The sequence below is a fragment of the Tetranychus urticae genome, chromosome 1 (assembly GCF_039701765.1).
Source record: "Tetranychus urticae isolate SD_2017Ah chromosome 1, NJAU_TeUrti_SD_1.0, whole genome shotgun sequence".
Taxonomy (NCBI): Eukaryota; Metazoa; Arthropoda; class Arachnida; order Trombidiformes; family Tetranychidae; genus Tetranychus; species Tetranychus urticae.
In genome coordinates, this window is record NC_142958.1 from 4,921,003 (window position 1) to 4,939,698 (window position 18,696).

The window sequence follows — 18,696 nt, forward strand, 5'->3', positions numbered from 1 at the left end:
CATTTTCACCTTTTCCTTTTTTCTCTCAATTGAAATTGATAACGTTTTTTCCTTCCTTACTTGATATTGCCTTTTCTTTCACCAAGTTTACTCCTTTTGCCAAAAGTGTAAATAATATGAACTTTATTCAATAGAATTGCTATTCAATTGTGCAAAAATTCATTTCTTTTCTTTATTCTCCTTTCTTTACTCAAATCCATCAACAATTGCATCTTACTTTTCAACTGAAATTGAATATCATTTACTTCAATAATTGTTAACTAAACAATTAATTTCTTATTAAAAATACCCTGAAAGGGTCACTTTTCAACGAATGGAATAATTTCCAAACAATAAACTTTTACGACCTTTGAATTTCAAACATTTCCATTCGAACATTCTCAAGTCTTTGATAATGGAATGCCAAAAGTGAAATGCTTTAAAATGCTCAAAAGATCTAAACATCGAAATTTGATTTTCTTGCCTTTTCAAGATCCATAGTCTTGCTATCGAAAAGAACATTCGTTTTGTTTTTCTGTTTTGGTGAATATTCAATCGAGCCGATCTTTCGAAATAAAACGATTTGTTTAAAAACTCATGCTTACTCGAAGGAGAAAATTCCCGTTCGATGACAAAAGTGCCGAAATTAGCAAAATCAACATAAGCAATGGAACAAAAAGCGCAATGAAAGAACAGAAAATATGATAAAACTTGTTATCGAAGAATTGCGTGATTCGATGAAGTTTTTTCTCGAATCAAAATTTCGAATGCTATTGACTTTGCTTTTGTTTTGAATAATCTGAATGTCACTTGAACTGTAATTTGCTCAAATATTTTCTTTCCAAAAGTAAACTTGAAATGTCGAGTCTAATTCGTTATGATATTAAACAAAATTAGAGGTTGAACTACAAGGAAAAGTTCACATCAATTTAAAGATTTTTTTTCTGCTCATCAAAAGGCAAGAGGTTTATTAAGTGTATTAACCTCAAGGCAGTATGAGCATTCAATTGAACAATTGAATCCATTTTGTCATCCTGAAGAGAAGCAAAACTAATTAGAAAAAAGGGAAAAAATGTTTTCTTCTCCTGCTTTTTTTACCATTTGTTGACCTTTTTTGTTTCCAACTTTAGCGATAAACTTCATTCATTTTATCACAACGCAAAAAGAAAAAGAAAGAGAAGAAAGGAAAAAAGCTTTGCTAATGTTCATTTAAGAAAGCAAAATGGTTAAAATTTCTTTTAATGTCTTCTCGAAACATTCGAGGGTTAACCTTAAGAGCTGCTCATTTTTGTCATTAACTTTTACTTCATTTACAAAACAAAAAACTTTCCAAATGATCAATTGATTCAAATTGCTAGTAAAATGAAATTCATTGAAATATTCATCAATCGAACTCAAAGAAAATGGAAAAGTTGAATTTAATAGATAATGAATAATGATGGATAACTGCAAGTTATGATTTCAAATGTCGAAACGCTTGATTTTTAAATCGACTGTGCAAAAGTCCCTCAAGAATTAGACCATTTTTCGACTTTTCTCTTTGGTTGCAACTCACTATTTTCAGGACATTTGATTATTCCTTTGTTTTTCACGTTCACTCTCGTGTTTCGTACGACTTTGTTTCTGTTATCATGTTTCGCATTTCATTTTCTAGATTCTTTTTGTTCACAGCTTCATAAAGAACTCACAACTTTGTCATGTTACTAGTCTAACACACTTTATCCTTAATCTTTTTTATCTTCCCAATGAGGAAAGTTCAGACAAAATCTGAGGCCAATCTGTTTGATCAAGGGAATTGCTGGGAATGAGGAAAAAAGTTTTCTCCTCTTTTCACTCTTTTTTTTCGCTGGTATTCATTTTTTTGTCTGAACTCCTGTTTTTATGCTCATTCACTTCAACTTTCATTTAGTAGGAAATGAAGAGAGAATGAAAAGAGTGAAAAGATCGCTCTTCATCATAACTCACTTTTTTCTCTTTTCATCTTCATGTATTTTACGATCTTTCATTCTTCATTTTTCCTCCTCATCCGAGTTACAATATTAGGCGCTCTTGAATGCAGCAAACAGCAAACAAATGACAATTGAACAAGAAAAAATCTTAAGATTCAATTGAGCTCTGAAAACAGATTTACCTTATTGAACATGAATGAAAAAATCTAAACAAGTTTACAAAGATTGTAAAGAATGTGTGTTTCTGATGAAATCAATGAGAGGAAATTTCGCAATGAAAATTTCTAACGAAAAGCAGTTCGAGTCTCAAGATTATTGTGATTTTTGGTTCATTTTCAAAATTAACTGATAATGCATGAAGATGATTATGAGCATGGAATTGAATGTTCAGGTTCCATTGCTGCATTTTGGTTGCATCATTTTGAGCTTCATTTCATCTCTTTTTTCATTTGTAACAACGATACATTCGATACTATTATTGGATTGCTAAATAATTAGAGGTTTGATCGATAACTGATAAGTCTGAATTATCGTAAAGTAATGCTTTTTTGTTTCTATTTCATTCCTATCCTCATCTTCTCATCAGTATCTTCATCTTTTCCTTTTCTTCTTCTTCTTCAGCTGATTGCTTCATCATCATTATTATCGTTTTTCCTCTTTTCTTTTTTATCTTACAATTGATAGTTTTGATGTATTGATAGAAATGTTACTTAGTTTTTTACTCATCCAATTTATTTATAACCTTTCTCTTCATCCATTTTTTATCCTGCAATTGTAATGATATTATGAGTTCATCTTCAAAATTCAGATGAAATGTTGACTAAAGTGGTAAAGAATGTTAGTTTTAAACAACATCTTGTTTTGTCAGAATTCAGGGGAAAAAAGAAAAGAAAAGTTCATCCATTTTCATTCAGATATCGTTTCCACCGATTAAAATGTATAAACATTTTGTTTACAACTAATCTTTGTCTTTCATTTTCTGAGCTTGAAAGTATTTCGAAATTTTCAAATTTCAAAAAATCGACCGTAAAATTCAAGATTGAATGTAAACTGAATTTTCGATAATCACATCTTTAACGATTTTTCCATCAAATATTTTCGTTTCTCCCCTGGTTGACGCGTTGCAAATTGTAATGGACCTATTTCAAGATCGATTTTTTTATTTCTCTCACTGAAAAATAGTGCGATTTCGCTAAAAGCATTCACTTGTGAGCCAAGAAAGATCTGTTGATACACTTTTCGAAATGTCTAGGAATAGTGTTTTTGGCAATGTTTCACTGATATAAATGTGTTTGTAAAAACCGGAAATCGATCGATTTCTGCGGAAAATTGATCGAAATCGATCTTATTAAAAATCGGAACATAAATTGCAGCAACACATTTAAAAATCGACACTTCGGAGCTTTGCATTTAAATCGAAATTCAGCCTGAAAATTTCCATTCTTATTCGAATTTCATTTGCATGGAGTGAGGAAATTCAATGAAAATGTGTCTACTTTCATCTCTTTGATGAGTCTATAAATTTTGTTGCAAATTTTTATTGATGGCCCGAGTTGAGGTTTTGCAAAGTGATCGCCATTTTTCCTTGAATTCATTTCAACATTTTCTCAATTGAATCGCATCATTTCAACTAAATGAACAGCAGCTGAGAATGCGTATGATGTGAGATAAAATTGAGAGGAAAATGATGATGAAAAGAGTAATAGATGAGAAGGCAAAAAAGCCAACAGAAAACAGATCAATCCATGTTATAATCAGATTATTGCAATTATCGTTTGAGGCTTTTTTGTCATCTTTTTCCCCAACTCGGCTTACCATGAATAGTTTATTGGAAACGATCAAAGAATGATAATTTTGCTAACAACACTAAACACAATCTGGTAAAGTAAAGAGAAAGAGCAATAAAGATTTTCGTGTTCATCAAGTGACTGATGATTTAACTAGAGTTAAATAAATTTTGATGTAAATAAGTTGATACAAAAAGTGAATCGGCCATTCATTTTGATGCGAAAAAATTTCATTTTCAATTAACTTCAACATAAATTACTGGCTGTCATCGCAAGATAATTAAGTATCGCCGTATTTAAACAATGAAAAATTTTGAAAATTCTGATTAATTGACATTTCTCTTTCATTGAAATTGATTGCAGCTTGTCCAAGATGAGATACAGTTTATTGTCGATAAATCTTTACCATAATCAACCTTTATTGATAAAATAATCATTAATAACTGAAGCTTACGTGCAAAGGCTTCAAACTAGATTTATATTAATATTGCATTTTTGAGACTCTTTTTGCTTTCCAACATTTCATTACAATGAAAAATAAAACAGTGAAAAATAGAAAAGAGAAAAATTTCGATTTCGAGAAAACTTGAATTACCTTTACCAATGAATATTTGAATGCAGCATATTTATCTTGATATTTTGCATTCAAATAATTTTGTATTCTTGCATTCTTGTGCTCAAAGTCATGTCAGTTATGTAACAATGCGAAAGGGAAAAGTTGAATTTTGCTTCTTATATCTCATTCTCAATCATTCGCTTCAATGAAAACTTAGTGAACCAGATTGGCTAAAAGCTTGCGTTCTTTGCTCAAGACGCGTTTAACCACCCAAATCAGTCAACTTTGAATAATTTTCTTTGCAGGTTTACTATTTATGCACAAAACTGAATTTGATAATCAACAGCTAATTGCTCTTGATCAATATCAAGAATGTTTATTTTTTTATTTTCAAAAATCTACAGGGCTATTCAGCTACTTAGTAAGATGTTGAACGCCAATAACTTTGCAACTAGACATATCATTGACCTGGGAATCGAATATAGTGAGTTTGGGGGACATTCATTTTTTATGTTTCAAGGACAAGGTCATTCGAGGTCATTTTTCGGAAATCGCTGCTGTTCATGTTAGAGGTCATTCTGAGGACCGGACATCAATTATGAAGACAAAAAATCTTCCTGATCAAGTTTCGACACTCTGTGATGAACGCTGCTTGAGTTATTAACATTTAAGTTCCAAAACTTCGTTAATTTAAATTTTTTATTTTTATGAAAATTCGCATTTTTTATGCTCATTTAGACTAAATTGGAACTAATTGACAAAAATAAGCCATCTTTTACTGTAAAAATTGAATAAGACCTTGTTAAATAAACTTGCTTAACCGCATTCGTGTAAAGTGCTGCTGGAGCTTTGAGCAGTCACCTGGATCGCGAAAATCTAGTGGAAAATGAATTTAGGGGTTGATTGCGCCCCAATGAGCATAAAAAATGCGAATTTTCATAAAAATAAAAAATTTAAATTAACGAAGTTTTGGAACTTAAATGTTAATAACTCAAGCAGCGTTCATCACAGAGTGTCGAAACTTGATCAGGAAGATTTTTTGTCTTCATAATTGATGTCCGGTCCTCAGAATGACCTCTAACATGAACAGCAGCGATTTCCGAAAAATGACCTCGAATGACCTTGTCCTTGAAACATAAAAAATGAATGTCCCCCAAACTCACTATATTCGATTCCCAGGTCAATGATATGTCTAGTTGCAAAGTTATTGGCGTTCAACATCTTACTAAGTAGCTGAATAGCCCTGTATAAGTACATGTATAAGTGTAGTAGTTAAAAGTCCGGCGTTTTTTTAATTTTACGCCTGTTTGCAGTCATAACTCACGAACAGTTGGTGCTACAGACCTCTGATTCAAACACTGATCTTTCACAGATTGTAGGATCGTAAGGTTGAACCCTCATATTCATTGAAACTCCCTCTATTATTTGACCTCTAAATGATATTTTTAAGTCATTTTCTGACTTTCAAATTTTAAATCGAAAATTTGAATAAATTCAAATATGGAAAATAGCGATCGTTGCTGAAAATTTCGAATTTCATTAGAAAATTGTATCTTTGCTATTCTCGATGAAATGAATTATAGTTTTATCTCGTTGTAAGAAAAATGAGTTGAAATAGCAGTTTTTACCTTTTAAAAAGAGATTTGAAAAACTGAGGCTCAAAAGAAACTGAACATTGTACAAAATTAAATAGTGAATCTTTTTTTGCCCTGTTCTTCATTCTTTCATCTCTTATCCTTTCTCTTCATGTTCTTGAGCAAACATTTTCCTACTTTGAAACTATTATCATCCCACCAAGAAAAGAAGAGAAAATATTGTTTCTTCTTTTTTTTACGGTTTCGCTTCATCAAGTCTTTACATTTGATTCAGTCTCAACGGAAGCCACCTTTAACCATTTCAGTGTCTCGGTTTGTACTGGCTTAACTTTTATTGGGATTTGAGTGGCAAAAAAAGTGCAAAAATTCCAGTTTTAAATCTTTAAACTTGAAATCAATATATTTTATCACAAGTTCCGGATCTCGGAGTAAATTTTTCCTCTTTTTTTTGTGTAAAAAATCCACAAAATTCAATCGAAATACTTTATCGATCAAGAGTTGAAAACATTCAATGTTTTATACGAGGAAAGAAAAAACATGTTCCAAGTTTTTATTGAAAGAAAACTTCTATTTAAATGTTATTCTCAACGAAATGGACTCGAAATAATGTTCCATTGCCATCAATGGACATTATGGTTAAATTAGTTAAGCAGTTGATAACAAATCCCATTGACGATAACAAGAAATGACGAGCATACAAATGAGATTTGGCAACTTTCGATTCTCTGGAAAAGAATTTTGTTACAAATAGATTTTTTCCATCGATAAAACTTGAACCATTTCAGACTGCTTTTGATTTGCAACACTTTACCAACTTGCTAATGATTACTTGTAAATGGTGAATCTGAATATCTGAATAAAATTATTTTCACTTTAATAATTGTCACAATTTCCACTTTGAATAAAATTCGCAGGATTATGCTCCTGAATTACCTTTTTTTCATTCACTTTTTTGCCTCATGAAATTAATGATAAAATATATTCTTTCTAGACATTCTTTCCATCTTATTATTGTTATGAAAAATTTTCCATTTGAAACATTTTCTCTTTCATTTCGTCTCCTTGAACATTACAAAGTTACTCATTTGCTCAGTCAACCTCAAGGTTGAAGTGAAATGTTGAATTCAAGATTGAATCAGAGTGGCGCATAAAAAAAGGTAAAACAAAAGACTGAAAGGAAAATGAATGAAACGAAAAGGTTGATAAACTACTGAAGATAATAACTTTGATAGTAACATTAATCTTGACTTTCAATTGAATACGAGTGTCAAAAGTGAAATGAACGGAAGAGCAGCAAAAAAACAAATTAAGAAAAGTGGAAGCAAAACGAATTTTCTCGACAATATTCACATTAATATTGCAACACGAAAACACTGAAAATCCAAGCACAAGATCGACTTAGTTGATGAAACTTTTTTCATTTTCCCCTGGAATCGTGAGAACGAAAAAAAGTGAAAAGAAAAAGCATCATTTCGAGTTATCAGTATTAGTGTTAAAAGTTTCAACTTTATTATCATGATTATTGGATTTTTTTACCAACTTTATTCAGACTCACAAATGGCGACTAAAATGATAATGATGGTAATGATTGGATGAGCAAGTTGAACAACAAAACAAACTAATGATTAAAGGTATGAAAACTGTATTCAACCCAAGCCAAGCAAAGAGAGAAATTGAAAAAAAAGGAAACAAAAAATTTTTTCCCATTTTTTATCCTTCTCACTGGTTTACACCTTGATGAGAATGATTACGGAATGGTAAAAGCAAGTGAAACAGTAAAGTAACAGAGAAAAGCTTTTCTTGGCAGATCATTAATCAACTTGAATTGATTGAGGTTATAATTGCCCTGGCGACTCTTGGAATGCTAATAAAAGATAACTCAAATCGTGGATCAAAATTAATTGGTTTAATGATATAAATACCATTGGGCTGTTAATGAAGGAGTAAAGAGGTGGAAGAAGAAGGCGAACAAGAAGAAAAAACGATTACTTTAAACAACTTTTCACTTTAACCATTTTCGCTCCTCTTCCCAGTCTACTTCATTTCTCACCTTCAACATTAAATATTGAAATAAAGTACTGGGATGTTCACTGGGAGTGATTTTTGAACATTGCAGTAAAAGGTCATTCCAATTACATGGGACAATAAAAGTTGAATCTTTCATCTTGTAGATCAACATGAATAATTAATTTTACTCTTTCAGGTTTCATTATTATTCGATAATGGAAAGGTGAGAAAAAAGGAAAAATTGTGATGGAATCGAGATGAAATTTGAATTGCATCTTTTTTTTCTGATTAAATGTTTATTGATAAATATTGTAATGAGTTGGCCTTTTATGAGAAAAGATTGTTTTCTTCATTGCTTCTTCTCTCGCTCTAATGTAACCAATATTGCTTCGACTTAGTCAATTTTCGAGCTGAGTTTGAACCATTTGTGTGAATAACGATTAAAGATTTAACTTCCTGATTCAATTTGGTTTTCCAATTTTACTCATTCTTCTTTTCTCTTCCTTCTTGCATTTTCTTTTATCTTTTCTTCTTCTTCCATTCTAGACATTTTCATTTTTACACACTCATTTTCTGTAACATTGAGCATGAAAGAGAAAGGCAATTCTCAACTAACCGTACAATCATCATTCTCATCTGATTGTAATGCTTTTCAATGGAAGAAGAAAAAAAGGTTTCCCTCAAAGTTTTTCCATTTCTTATCTGATTCTGATTCAGTTTCATTCAACAGACATTGAACAAGGAAAGAAAACATTGAACCTGTTTTTTCTTCTATCTTCATGCTTCTCTTTTTGGCTTGCAAATATTTTTCACTTTAATCATTCCAAGAGTAGTTTGTATTGAGCTTTCCGTTTTTTTAGTATTCCTTTCTTTTCCTTTCAGTTAAACAAATTCAGAGGAAAAAGAAAACTCCAAATTTTTCAATTCTTTTTGTCTCGAGCGATGAAAAGTATTTAAAGACAATCAAGGTGTACTGAGTATTAAACTGGTTGAATAAAGAGTCTCACAATTATTCTTCGAATTCTTGATCGAAAAAATCCAAAACTATTATTCAACCGACAATTAGACAGAGAAAACGAAATTTTAAACATAATTTATTCTTGAATATCAGCAAAGATTTCAGACTGGTTCGAAGTGTCTATGATAATATTTAAGACAAATGAAAATTCGAAAAAAAAGAAAAATTGATTTCGAACTTGATCAGCTGAACGATCAAATTTTCGCATGCAAATGACTTTTCTGCTAGCGCTTTCAAAGCAACCAAAAAGAAGATCAAAAATCTCTTTCAGCCAATTAATCATGAAAAGACAGCGAATCTGAAATTGAAAACTAATCTCCAATATCGACATAAATTGAGTTTTAATGTCATTAATTTGTCTCCTTTAAAACTGATCTGAAATTGATCTGGAATCTCAAATATCGATGAAGCAATTTATCGGTTCAGCAAATGAATCTCGAATCTGATATTTGAAAAGTAATTTAATTTCAACTCAATTTCACCCACAACATCAATTTGATTTGAAAGTTGTTACAAAAGTTGAACATCTCAGGTTGAACTTTTTTACAAAATGAAAAACACCAATTAGCTAATTTATTTTTCTTAATCAGTAAAATGAGTTGAAACGGAAAGGAAATTCGTCTCGTTGCGATTGATTCTTAGCAAATTAAGAAAACAAAAAATAGTTGATTACTTGTTCCATCGATAATTTACTTTTTCCATGAAATTGTAATCATCTTGGCATTACTTTCATCCAGTAAATTTATCAAACCAATGGAAAAGTCTTGATTCATTTTCAATCTAATCTCATCAGATTTCATTTCAATTGTCAAAACTTCCATGATAATCTTGACAAAACTCTAATAGCAGCATTAACATGATTAGGAGAACAATTTTATTAGGCATTTATTTGCATCTCTCTTCATCTGTAATATTAATGCATAATGATTTTATTCTCATTATTGTTATTATATTTGAGCTTATTTGAGTAACATTTTTTTTTATTAATATGAAAGTCGAAAAAAAAAGTTTATAAAAGGCAAGGAAAGTAAGTTCAATTATATAATCTCAGGAGAATCATTCATTTGAATTATTTCATGTTGAACAATGTTGATATTTTAATTTAAAATTCAACTGTTTGGGAATGAAAAGAACAACATATTTCGTTTTCTCTTCTTTTTTCCCTTTTTTCTGCACAAATTATTGGATATTAAAGTCACTGGGAATGAAATGAAAAATTTTGTTCCAATAAAAACAATTATTTTGAAAGGTAAAAAAAGAGAAAAATGGAAAATTCCAAATTTCGGTTTCGATGGATGAACTTTTTCCGTGGAAAATGTTGCCTTCCATTAACAAATGAAGATGATAATGAATACTCATTAACAACTTGTGATGTAAGAATAACTTTGATGAGGTGAACAACGAACATGATGCTAAAATAATGATTCCGAATGGAATAAGGTTTGAAAAGATTTCTCTTTATCTTTACAGCTAATTGTAGTTGAAGCCTGTGAGATTCAATTGCAATTATTGAACTAATCTGTAGTTAGTTTGTAACTATTGGAATGAGTAAAAAGCTGAAGAGACACAAAATTCGGATCAAAGTGTTTCAGGAAAATGTAATCAACCTTTTTTTATCGACGGATTAACGAATAATGAAATCTTCGATAAACACTTGCACAAGAATTGTAATTGGCTGATTAACGGAGAAATGAATAAACAGTGAAAGGTGTTTATTGAATATGGATTTAGATAATTCAATTTCGACAGAATTCGCTTCTTGAAAAACTTAAAAGCTAATATTGAATATCATTGAAAAGGTAATCATGATTCGAACTGGTTTCAGAATAAATGAAGAGAAATTTATTTACTTTTATCACCAACAGTTGTCAATATTTCAGGGAACAACTCTTGGCTATTCTGTAGCAGAAGACCGGAAAAGCCTCAAGGATGATGAAAGTAAACTAAGACTGTGTTGTAACCAATCAAATGGCAACTATACATTCATACCTTTTCCAGGTAAAACTTGTTTTCTGTTTTCTTCTCTGGGTGAGAAAAGGGCAATCGAAGAGAAAAGTCAGCTTCGAAAAGAATGTTCAACATGAAAAGTGGAGAAAAATAAGTTATTCTGTGAGTATCAGAGTATTATCATGATAGTAAATGATGGAAAAGAAGTGGAGGAAAAAAAAGAAAAATTGACAGAAAGGTAAATATCTATAGTTTTCCTTTTTATACTCTTTTCTAACTTTCTTATCCTCTAGTTTTTTCTTGCTCTTTGGTAGCTTGAAACTCGCCTGATTCCTTCATGTTGACGCCAATCATGATTCTTCTCTCCATTTTTGCTGTACTTTTCTTTCACTTTTTTCTTCTCTTCTTTTTTACTTTCGTTAGACTTTTTGACTAATAGCTTTGGATTACTTCTTTGTTGTTGTTGTTGTTAAACAAGGTTAGGAATCACTGGAAACTACATATGTTTCTATCAAGAGAAAACATGGAAAAAAAGAAAAGGTTTACCCTCAATTGTGTTGATATTATTTTTGCTTCTTGTTGACTTGGAGTGAGAAGAGTAAAGCAATATCAGATGACAATAATAAGGGTAATATTTTTGATGAGAAATGAATGTAACTCTTGTCGAGCAATTTCTCAATTTGGATCAGTCTTTAGTTTATTTGCTTGATAATGCTTGATCTCATTGAACATTAGATTGAGAGGAAGTAAAACTATTGCCTCAAGGGTTACCAATGGAAAATGTTCAACTGGCAAAAAAGGGTGAATTTTATATTATTTACTGTTTTTCCAAGGAAAGAGGATAAACGGTGAAACAAGATGAAAAGATAAAGATGATTTCGTCGAATATGATCAAGATGAGAATTGAGATGATAAACGATAATGTGGAAGAGAGGAGCAAAAAATGTATTGAAATGGATAGTGATGTGTAGCACAATGTTGATAAAGAAATAATCGATATACAGTTAAGAGGTAAGAATGTTTGAGATCATTTTTCTTCCAACATGAACAACAAGAAAAGATGAAAATTTCTTATTTCTTTTTCTCTCCCTCTTCATTCGTTTGTCTCTCGTAATCATTTTATCTTTATTTTCTTCTACATTATATTCATTCGTTATTCCTGAATGGAACCGGTTAAAGGTAAAAACTTTTTGACTCGAAAAGCTCAAGATAAATATTACCAAAGAATATTAAGTAAAAATCTCGAGCTCAACTTGAGGTAAACTTTTATCTTCATTTTATTCTCATTTCTTTTTCGACTTTTTTCTCTTCACTTTAATCATTTCTTTTTTACTTCTCATTCACTTAATTTTTCAACTCATCTTCTGGATGAATGCCCACAACTTGACTTATCATTAACTTTTTTTCTTCTTCTTCTTCAACCCTTTTCGCTATCATTTCCATCATTTCTCATTATCATTTGTGATTCTGTCTGGAAACTGTTTGCTTCTCAGCATTTCCACAAGAAACATTGTTTCAGACAAAAAGATGATAATCATGATTCATAACAACCAATAACAAATTTGCAAGTAAACACTTAACATGGCGAAACGAAGAGAAGAGGAAAAAAAGTGAAAAACTAAGCTGAAAAGATTAGCGATAATCTTTCAACAGATTTATTAATTCTGGTTACAATGTTATAAGGAAGCAATAAATTAAATAATAAATTGTTGCTCAAGTTAATAATTTATCAAGATTATCATGAATCCAGTAAATTACGAGTTTAAGGCAAACACGAATCTTGCAAATATTGAAATGTGCAAATTAAATTGTTAAAAAACTTCTCAGCCATGATTAGAATTTTAGATTTTTTACTTAAACTGTTGAATAGACGAAGGGAATTTTTGTTCTTTTTCTTTTCGAATCAATTCTCATTATGATATTTTTATGCTTTTTCTTGGTTTATCAACATTGCCTGTGATTAGCTTCATGAAAATTTGCTCAGTAAATTATGTTTTTCCATGTAAACATTTAAAGAAATTTGCTTCCCTTTTGTCAACTCATTTTACGCTAGATTAAACAATCACTCCGAGAATTAGACTGGGAGGCAAAAAATTCTCACTCCCAGTCTTTTGCTCGTTACTTGCACCTTCTGTTTTCAATATATTCATAGCAACTTGAATTGAACTCTTAATGTTGAAAATGTATTTCGAGCTGCAACTTTTATGGAACCAAATGTTGAAAGAAAATTTATTTAATATTGATTGATAATATTTACGCCTAAAGGTGAAATTTGATATTGACTTGTGTTGGCTGATAGCTACCTGAGTTTTACTTGTTCATCGATAACTTTTATTCTTCCTTTTTCTCTGCCTTTTCTATCCTTTTCTTGCTCATTTGTTTCGTTCACATTTCTCATCAAAATCATGAGTATTCCAATAGCATAACAGAGTGAAAGAGAAATAAAGAAATTCCATGAAAACGAAAATTACAATTTCTTCCATTTTCAAGGTTCGGAGGGAGAAAAAAATTTGTACCAATCATGTAACCTTAGGGAACAACAAAATTGTAGAAATAAATGTTTGATAAGAAGCAAAAGATATATTGAAATGTTGCTGAAAAGGCAAAGTTAAATGCTAATAAAGAGTTAAATGATATAAAGTCAAAGAAGTATTTATAGCGTAAGTTGTAGCTTTTCGTTTACAGCTAAAAACTCATTGTAATCGAGTTTGGAATTTTTCTTTCCTTAGAATTTCGAACTTACGAAATTTTCAATTTTTTCTAACCAGTTTTATTAATCAACTTTACCTCAAGTTTCATCTTTTTTACCATATTTAATCGTTCGTCACTGGGAGTGAAAAGGCAATAATTGTCTAACTGAAGGGATTGAGTGAGTAGCTCTTAATAAAGAGGAAAATTGATGAGTGAGAAAAGAATGTAAATGTGAGAAAAGTGCATTACTCGTGGAGAGCAGGGAAAATGTGAGAAATGAAAAGAAGAAAAATGAACCCAAAAGATGAGAAATGAGAGAAAATAATTTGATTTTTTCTTCTCATTTCGTTGATTATTTTTTTTTGTTTTCGTGGAGTTTTTTTTTCTTCTTCTCCTTTTACTCATCAGATAAAGGTTAACAGTTCAATCTTGATGAACATGAAAAGCATCATCAGTTATTGAAAAAAAAATGAAGAGAAGATGAAGAAGATGAAGATGGAAAAAAATGATGAGAGGCAAGAAAAAGTGCAGATAAAGATATTATCGAAGCTATAGTAAGTTTAAGAACCATTGATAGTACTTGATGTCATGGATACTTTATGATATTACGATGAGATGTGAGAGAATAAATGATTATGATACTGATGAAGATGATTATGAAGATGGAAGAGAGAGAGAGAGAAAAAAGGAATAGAAAAAAAAGAGAATTTGGTTGACAACTGTGTAATTTCGTTAAGAATCTCTCTTGGAATTTATCAATGTTCACCCAAAAGTGGGTAAAATTTTGCGACCATTTCCACACTTTTCTTGAGTCGAGTCCTTTTTTCGAGTCGACTTTTACTCTAATCTAGATGATTGGAGTAATGAAATTGGTTTCAACATTTAAAGGTAAATACGAACACTTGATACCGATAATATCATCATCATTATCATTATCAACATAATCATCATTGGTTTTTATTATCATTTTTATTGTTATTATTACATTTCTCAAGAGACTTGAAATGCTGTGGTTACTTGGAAAATTTTGTTTTCTCTTCATCTTCTTCTACCCATCATCATTATCCTCATGATGGACTTTTCTTGAGCCAATTTTATTCGATTATTAGAAGGTTGTAAGTGTGTTACAAACTATTATGTTTGATAACTGAGAACTCAACTTGTTATCGTCACAACTAGTCATCATTATAATCATCTTTTCTCATCATCTTTCGCATTCGAAGGCAAATTTTGGAAAGTTGACTTTTCGCTGAATTTCAACTTTTCCCTTTTATTGTATTATTGATCCTTGAACAATCAACGAATTGATCATTATTATCATTATGGTTTAGATGGGAAAATGATGAGGATGAGCTGGGAGGGAAAAGAGGTGAAGAGAAAAGAAAAGGAATTTCAAGCCTTTTCGAGTTCTTCTTTTTTGCACTAAAAAACTAATTTTTACGCTTTTATTTGATGAAAGAAAAACACTAAATGTGATGATAATGATGTTGATGATGATTGAGAATGAATTGAGATTGCACTTTAAACTATTATTTTGGTTGTAAAGCATTTCATAAACAATACAATCAGTTGAATTGACGAGTTTATGATTGGTTCAACAACAGAATTTCAATTCAATTTTTACTTTTTCTCTCAAAACATAATTATTGCTATCAAAAAGAAGAGATTTATCTGTAATCTTGAAAAAACATTCATTGGAAAATTCGTCCACATTTCATGACTCTTCTTTCCATTGTACTTTTCATAGCGATAATCATTGAGGAAAACCAATTGATCTCAATCAATGTCAATGAAACGTATTAAAAAGGAAAGCTTGAACGAACGATTGAATGACAGAGAAAAAAAAGTGAAAATGTTTTTCAAGTGAAGACGAAAAAAGAGACAAATAATGATGATAATCATGATGAGCAGATGGATGATGGAAAATACTGAATAATGAAAAAAATAAACACTCAATTCACTCGAGCTAATAAATTCCAAATATGATTCTTCTTTTTCTTAGAACAAAATTTTTTTTCTAATTTCTTCAAAATTTCAACTGTAATTTTCGACGATTAACGATTTTTGGTCGATCGGAAAAGTGTTGATGAGAGAAGAATAAAATTTTTCGATAAAGGTTGATACGAAAATACATGATTAATTGGTAAACAATTTGTTTCTCTGTTTGGTGAAGGATCATGTTTGTCAACTTGGTAATTGATTAACAAGCGCAAAATGTGTCAACAGAAATGGTTAATATTTGGTCCAACGTTTATTCTTTTGGTTTTTGCTCGATCAAACGTCGACATCAATTGTGATTGTTATAAACGGAAAATATGTTCACTTTGATCTTACCTTGAAAATTGGATATCCAATTGCCATGATTACGATTTGGTTGATCCAATGATAAACACGTTGCAATCAAAGTTGATCGCAATACTAAATACACAATAAACTTTACATTATCCATTTCTGTTTTGATTGTTGAACAAACTTTTTATCTTCTGTTCAACTCGATGTTGGGCCAAATAAACTTTTGCTTTTCAATGTTAATCATTAGTTTCAACATTGACACAGTAATCACTTAATGGGCACTTTGCATCCATCTCACAATCATCGATATTTTGGTGATTCAAGTTGTCGATTTAAACAAAACACTAAAGAAAAAAAAAACTTTTTTTTCTCAGTTTTTCTCCAGTTTTGTATTCGCAGTGACAGAAATCATTGGTTCGTCAGCTGAGGTTCGCAACCGATTTGGAAACTTAAATAAACATTTAGATTAATGATGATATTTTTCCAAATGAGCTTCAATTGATTCGCTCACATTGAAACGTTGCTTTACTTTTTTCTCTATTCAACTCAAGTTGACTGCATTTCTCACCCTAGATTGGAATTATCAACTTTTCGTATTTTCTGGCTCTGCCCATAATCTTGAACTCGACTTGTTCATCTGACATCTGATGGGAATCGAAAACATTATTTTCTCAAATAAAAAGAGTCGATATTTTGGTCTTTATTTGTAACCATAGATGGAGTTTTCATCTGGTTATCTAAATGCTCTGACAAAAGTAACATTTACCGACAAAAATGTGACCTCTCAGTTGTTCATTTAGATTAAGAGTGAGTCGATATTACAATCAATGAGTTGAATTGGGTTTTATCAATACATTGAAAAATCGATATATTGATTGAGTTGATTTTCCAGACTATAGATGGCAGTAGCTTTACCTTCTGATTGGCTGATCTCGTGGGGCAAATAAACCCAAATACCCAAATGTAAAGAGTTTATCCACACATTTTACACCGTCTTTCTCAGTAGTCTCAGTCAGGTCATTTGGTTTAAACGCTTTGTTTCAATCATTTTGTACAGTCTAATTTTATTACATTGATTATTATCATCTCACTATTCAATTTTAACACTGTTATTTCATCTGTTAAGTTTCCAGACAATGTTTACCAGAGGAGGTGCTGCTAAAAGGATCTTTAAACCGACTATTCCTGCGACCAGACGTTCCACTAGAAGTGGTGATAAAGATGGTGATAAAAACAATAGCTGCAATACCTCTACACCACATGGTAAAGTTAAGAGTAAAGATAAAGATAGATCTAACAAATCTAAGGGGAAAAAAGATTTGATCCAATTGGACGCAGTTTTTAACGGGATAAACGCAACGTAAGTGGCCTTAGATAATAATAATTAGTTGAATCTGCTTTTTTGGCTATTTTTTTATTGAAACAATAACTCATGCTTTTTTATTCTATATCTTGATCTTTTAGCGCACCCGTTGTCAAGGCTGAAAGAGGTTATGTTAATTCTGGAAGCAGCAATATAAATTCACTAAAAGATCGAGCAATTAAAGGCGAAGATGCTGATGTCAAGTCAATTAATGGTATTCGTATTAAATCAGAAGATGATTCTGTGACCATCGCAAATCACAGGAGTGTCGAAGACGCCAAGGATTTTAAAAAGCATGAAATTGATGATGTGGAAAGTATTCAAAGAGCTCTTTATAGAGACGATTTTATCTCTAATTTTAGTACCAATGATGATGAACTGGCACCTATTGGCTGGGAGCATGTTAGTCAGCTTCAGTTGTATAAACAAAAAGGTTGTGAAAAGGATGTCAAGTCAACAAGGCGTTTTGATGCATGGGCTTCCACAAAAAATAATCAAGATAAAATGGTTCTATTCCAATTACCAGAAATGGTATTAAAAGGTGGCGATGGTCGTCTTGGTAAAATACGAATGTATAAATCTGGTAAAATGGAACTAGTAGATACTCGATCTGGTATAGTTTACGATCTCCTCCATACAGACTGTGATGTTAACAACCAGCTTGCTGGTAAAGATGATGATGACAATTCTAGTGAAGAAGAAAGTGATGCAGATGAAGTCATGAAAGAATTAAATGAAAAGCAAAAATCGTCTTCAACCGATTGGATCAAAAAGGAAGTGGAAGATGAAACTGCCAACAATCAAAATTTTCCTCCACCACTGCCATCTTCATCAAAATCTCAATCTATATATAGTAAAACTAATCATCAAAATTATAGAGACAAATGTGATAAAAATGAAGATGAAGACGATGATGATGACGACGACGACGATGATAATGATGATGATGACGATAGAAAACTGAACCAATCTTATCGAGAAGCCGTGTCTTTCGATGGAAACCAAATTGTATGCCTTGGTCCAATTAGTAAAAATGATTTACTAATCGGACGCCCCAGACTAGAGATAAGGAATTTGCGAATCTAGTCTATTATCTAGTCTTATAATTACACGCAATAATGTATTGTAAGAAATATTGTTATATATATTTTATTACAAAATTGCTGATTGTTGCGCAGACTCATCATCAGAACTCTAAATACTCTTGAATTGGTTAACATCGAGATGAACATGAAAAAAGTTATGAGTCTTCGTCTTAAGGTCTCATTCACAATGAACGTTGAAACAAGTTAACATTTAAATCTTGTGAATCGCAATCATGTTAACCTTTTCTTTGTTTGTTTTTCATGAGGAATAAAAATATTTAAACTTATATTTTACACTGATTGTTATTTGTCATTTAATTGTTTCTATTCATCTAAATTACTATAAAGACTGTTTATCGTTTTGTTATACCAAGCCCAACTGGACACATGATTGAAATACAACATTTTGATAAACCTTTACTGATTT

General features: G+C 30.9%; 2 protein-coding genes across 2 annotated transcripts in view; one reads left to right on the forward strand and one right to left on the reverse strand.

Annotated features, from left to right (window-relative positions):
* The window catches only part of LOC107368324 (protein turtle-like), a 130,355-nt gene extending 113,965 nt beyond the window's left edge, over window positions 1-16,390 (reverse strand). Inside the window, exon 1 of the mRNA XM_015936136.3 lies at window positions 15,864-16,390. Coding sequence (XP_015791622.2) covers window positions 15,864-15,978 — 115 coding nt within the window. The 5' untranslated portion in view covers window positions 15,979-16,390. The remainder of the gene's footprint in view (window positions 1-15,863) is intronic.
* A 430-nt stretch (window positions 16,391-16,820) lies between these two features.
* LOC107367525 (uncharacterized) lies at window positions 16,821-18,558 on the forward strand. Its single transcript, XM_015935231.3, has 2 exons — window positions 16,821-17,181; window positions 17,286-18,558. Exons 1-2 carry the CDS (start codon window positions 16,958-16,960, stop codon window positions 18,268-18,270), a joined length of 1,209 nt encoding a protein of 402 aa, XP_015790717.2. The 5' UTR covers window positions 16,821-16,957; the 3' UTR covers window positions 18,271-18,558.
* Window positions 18,559-18,696: the final 138 nt, after the last annotated feature.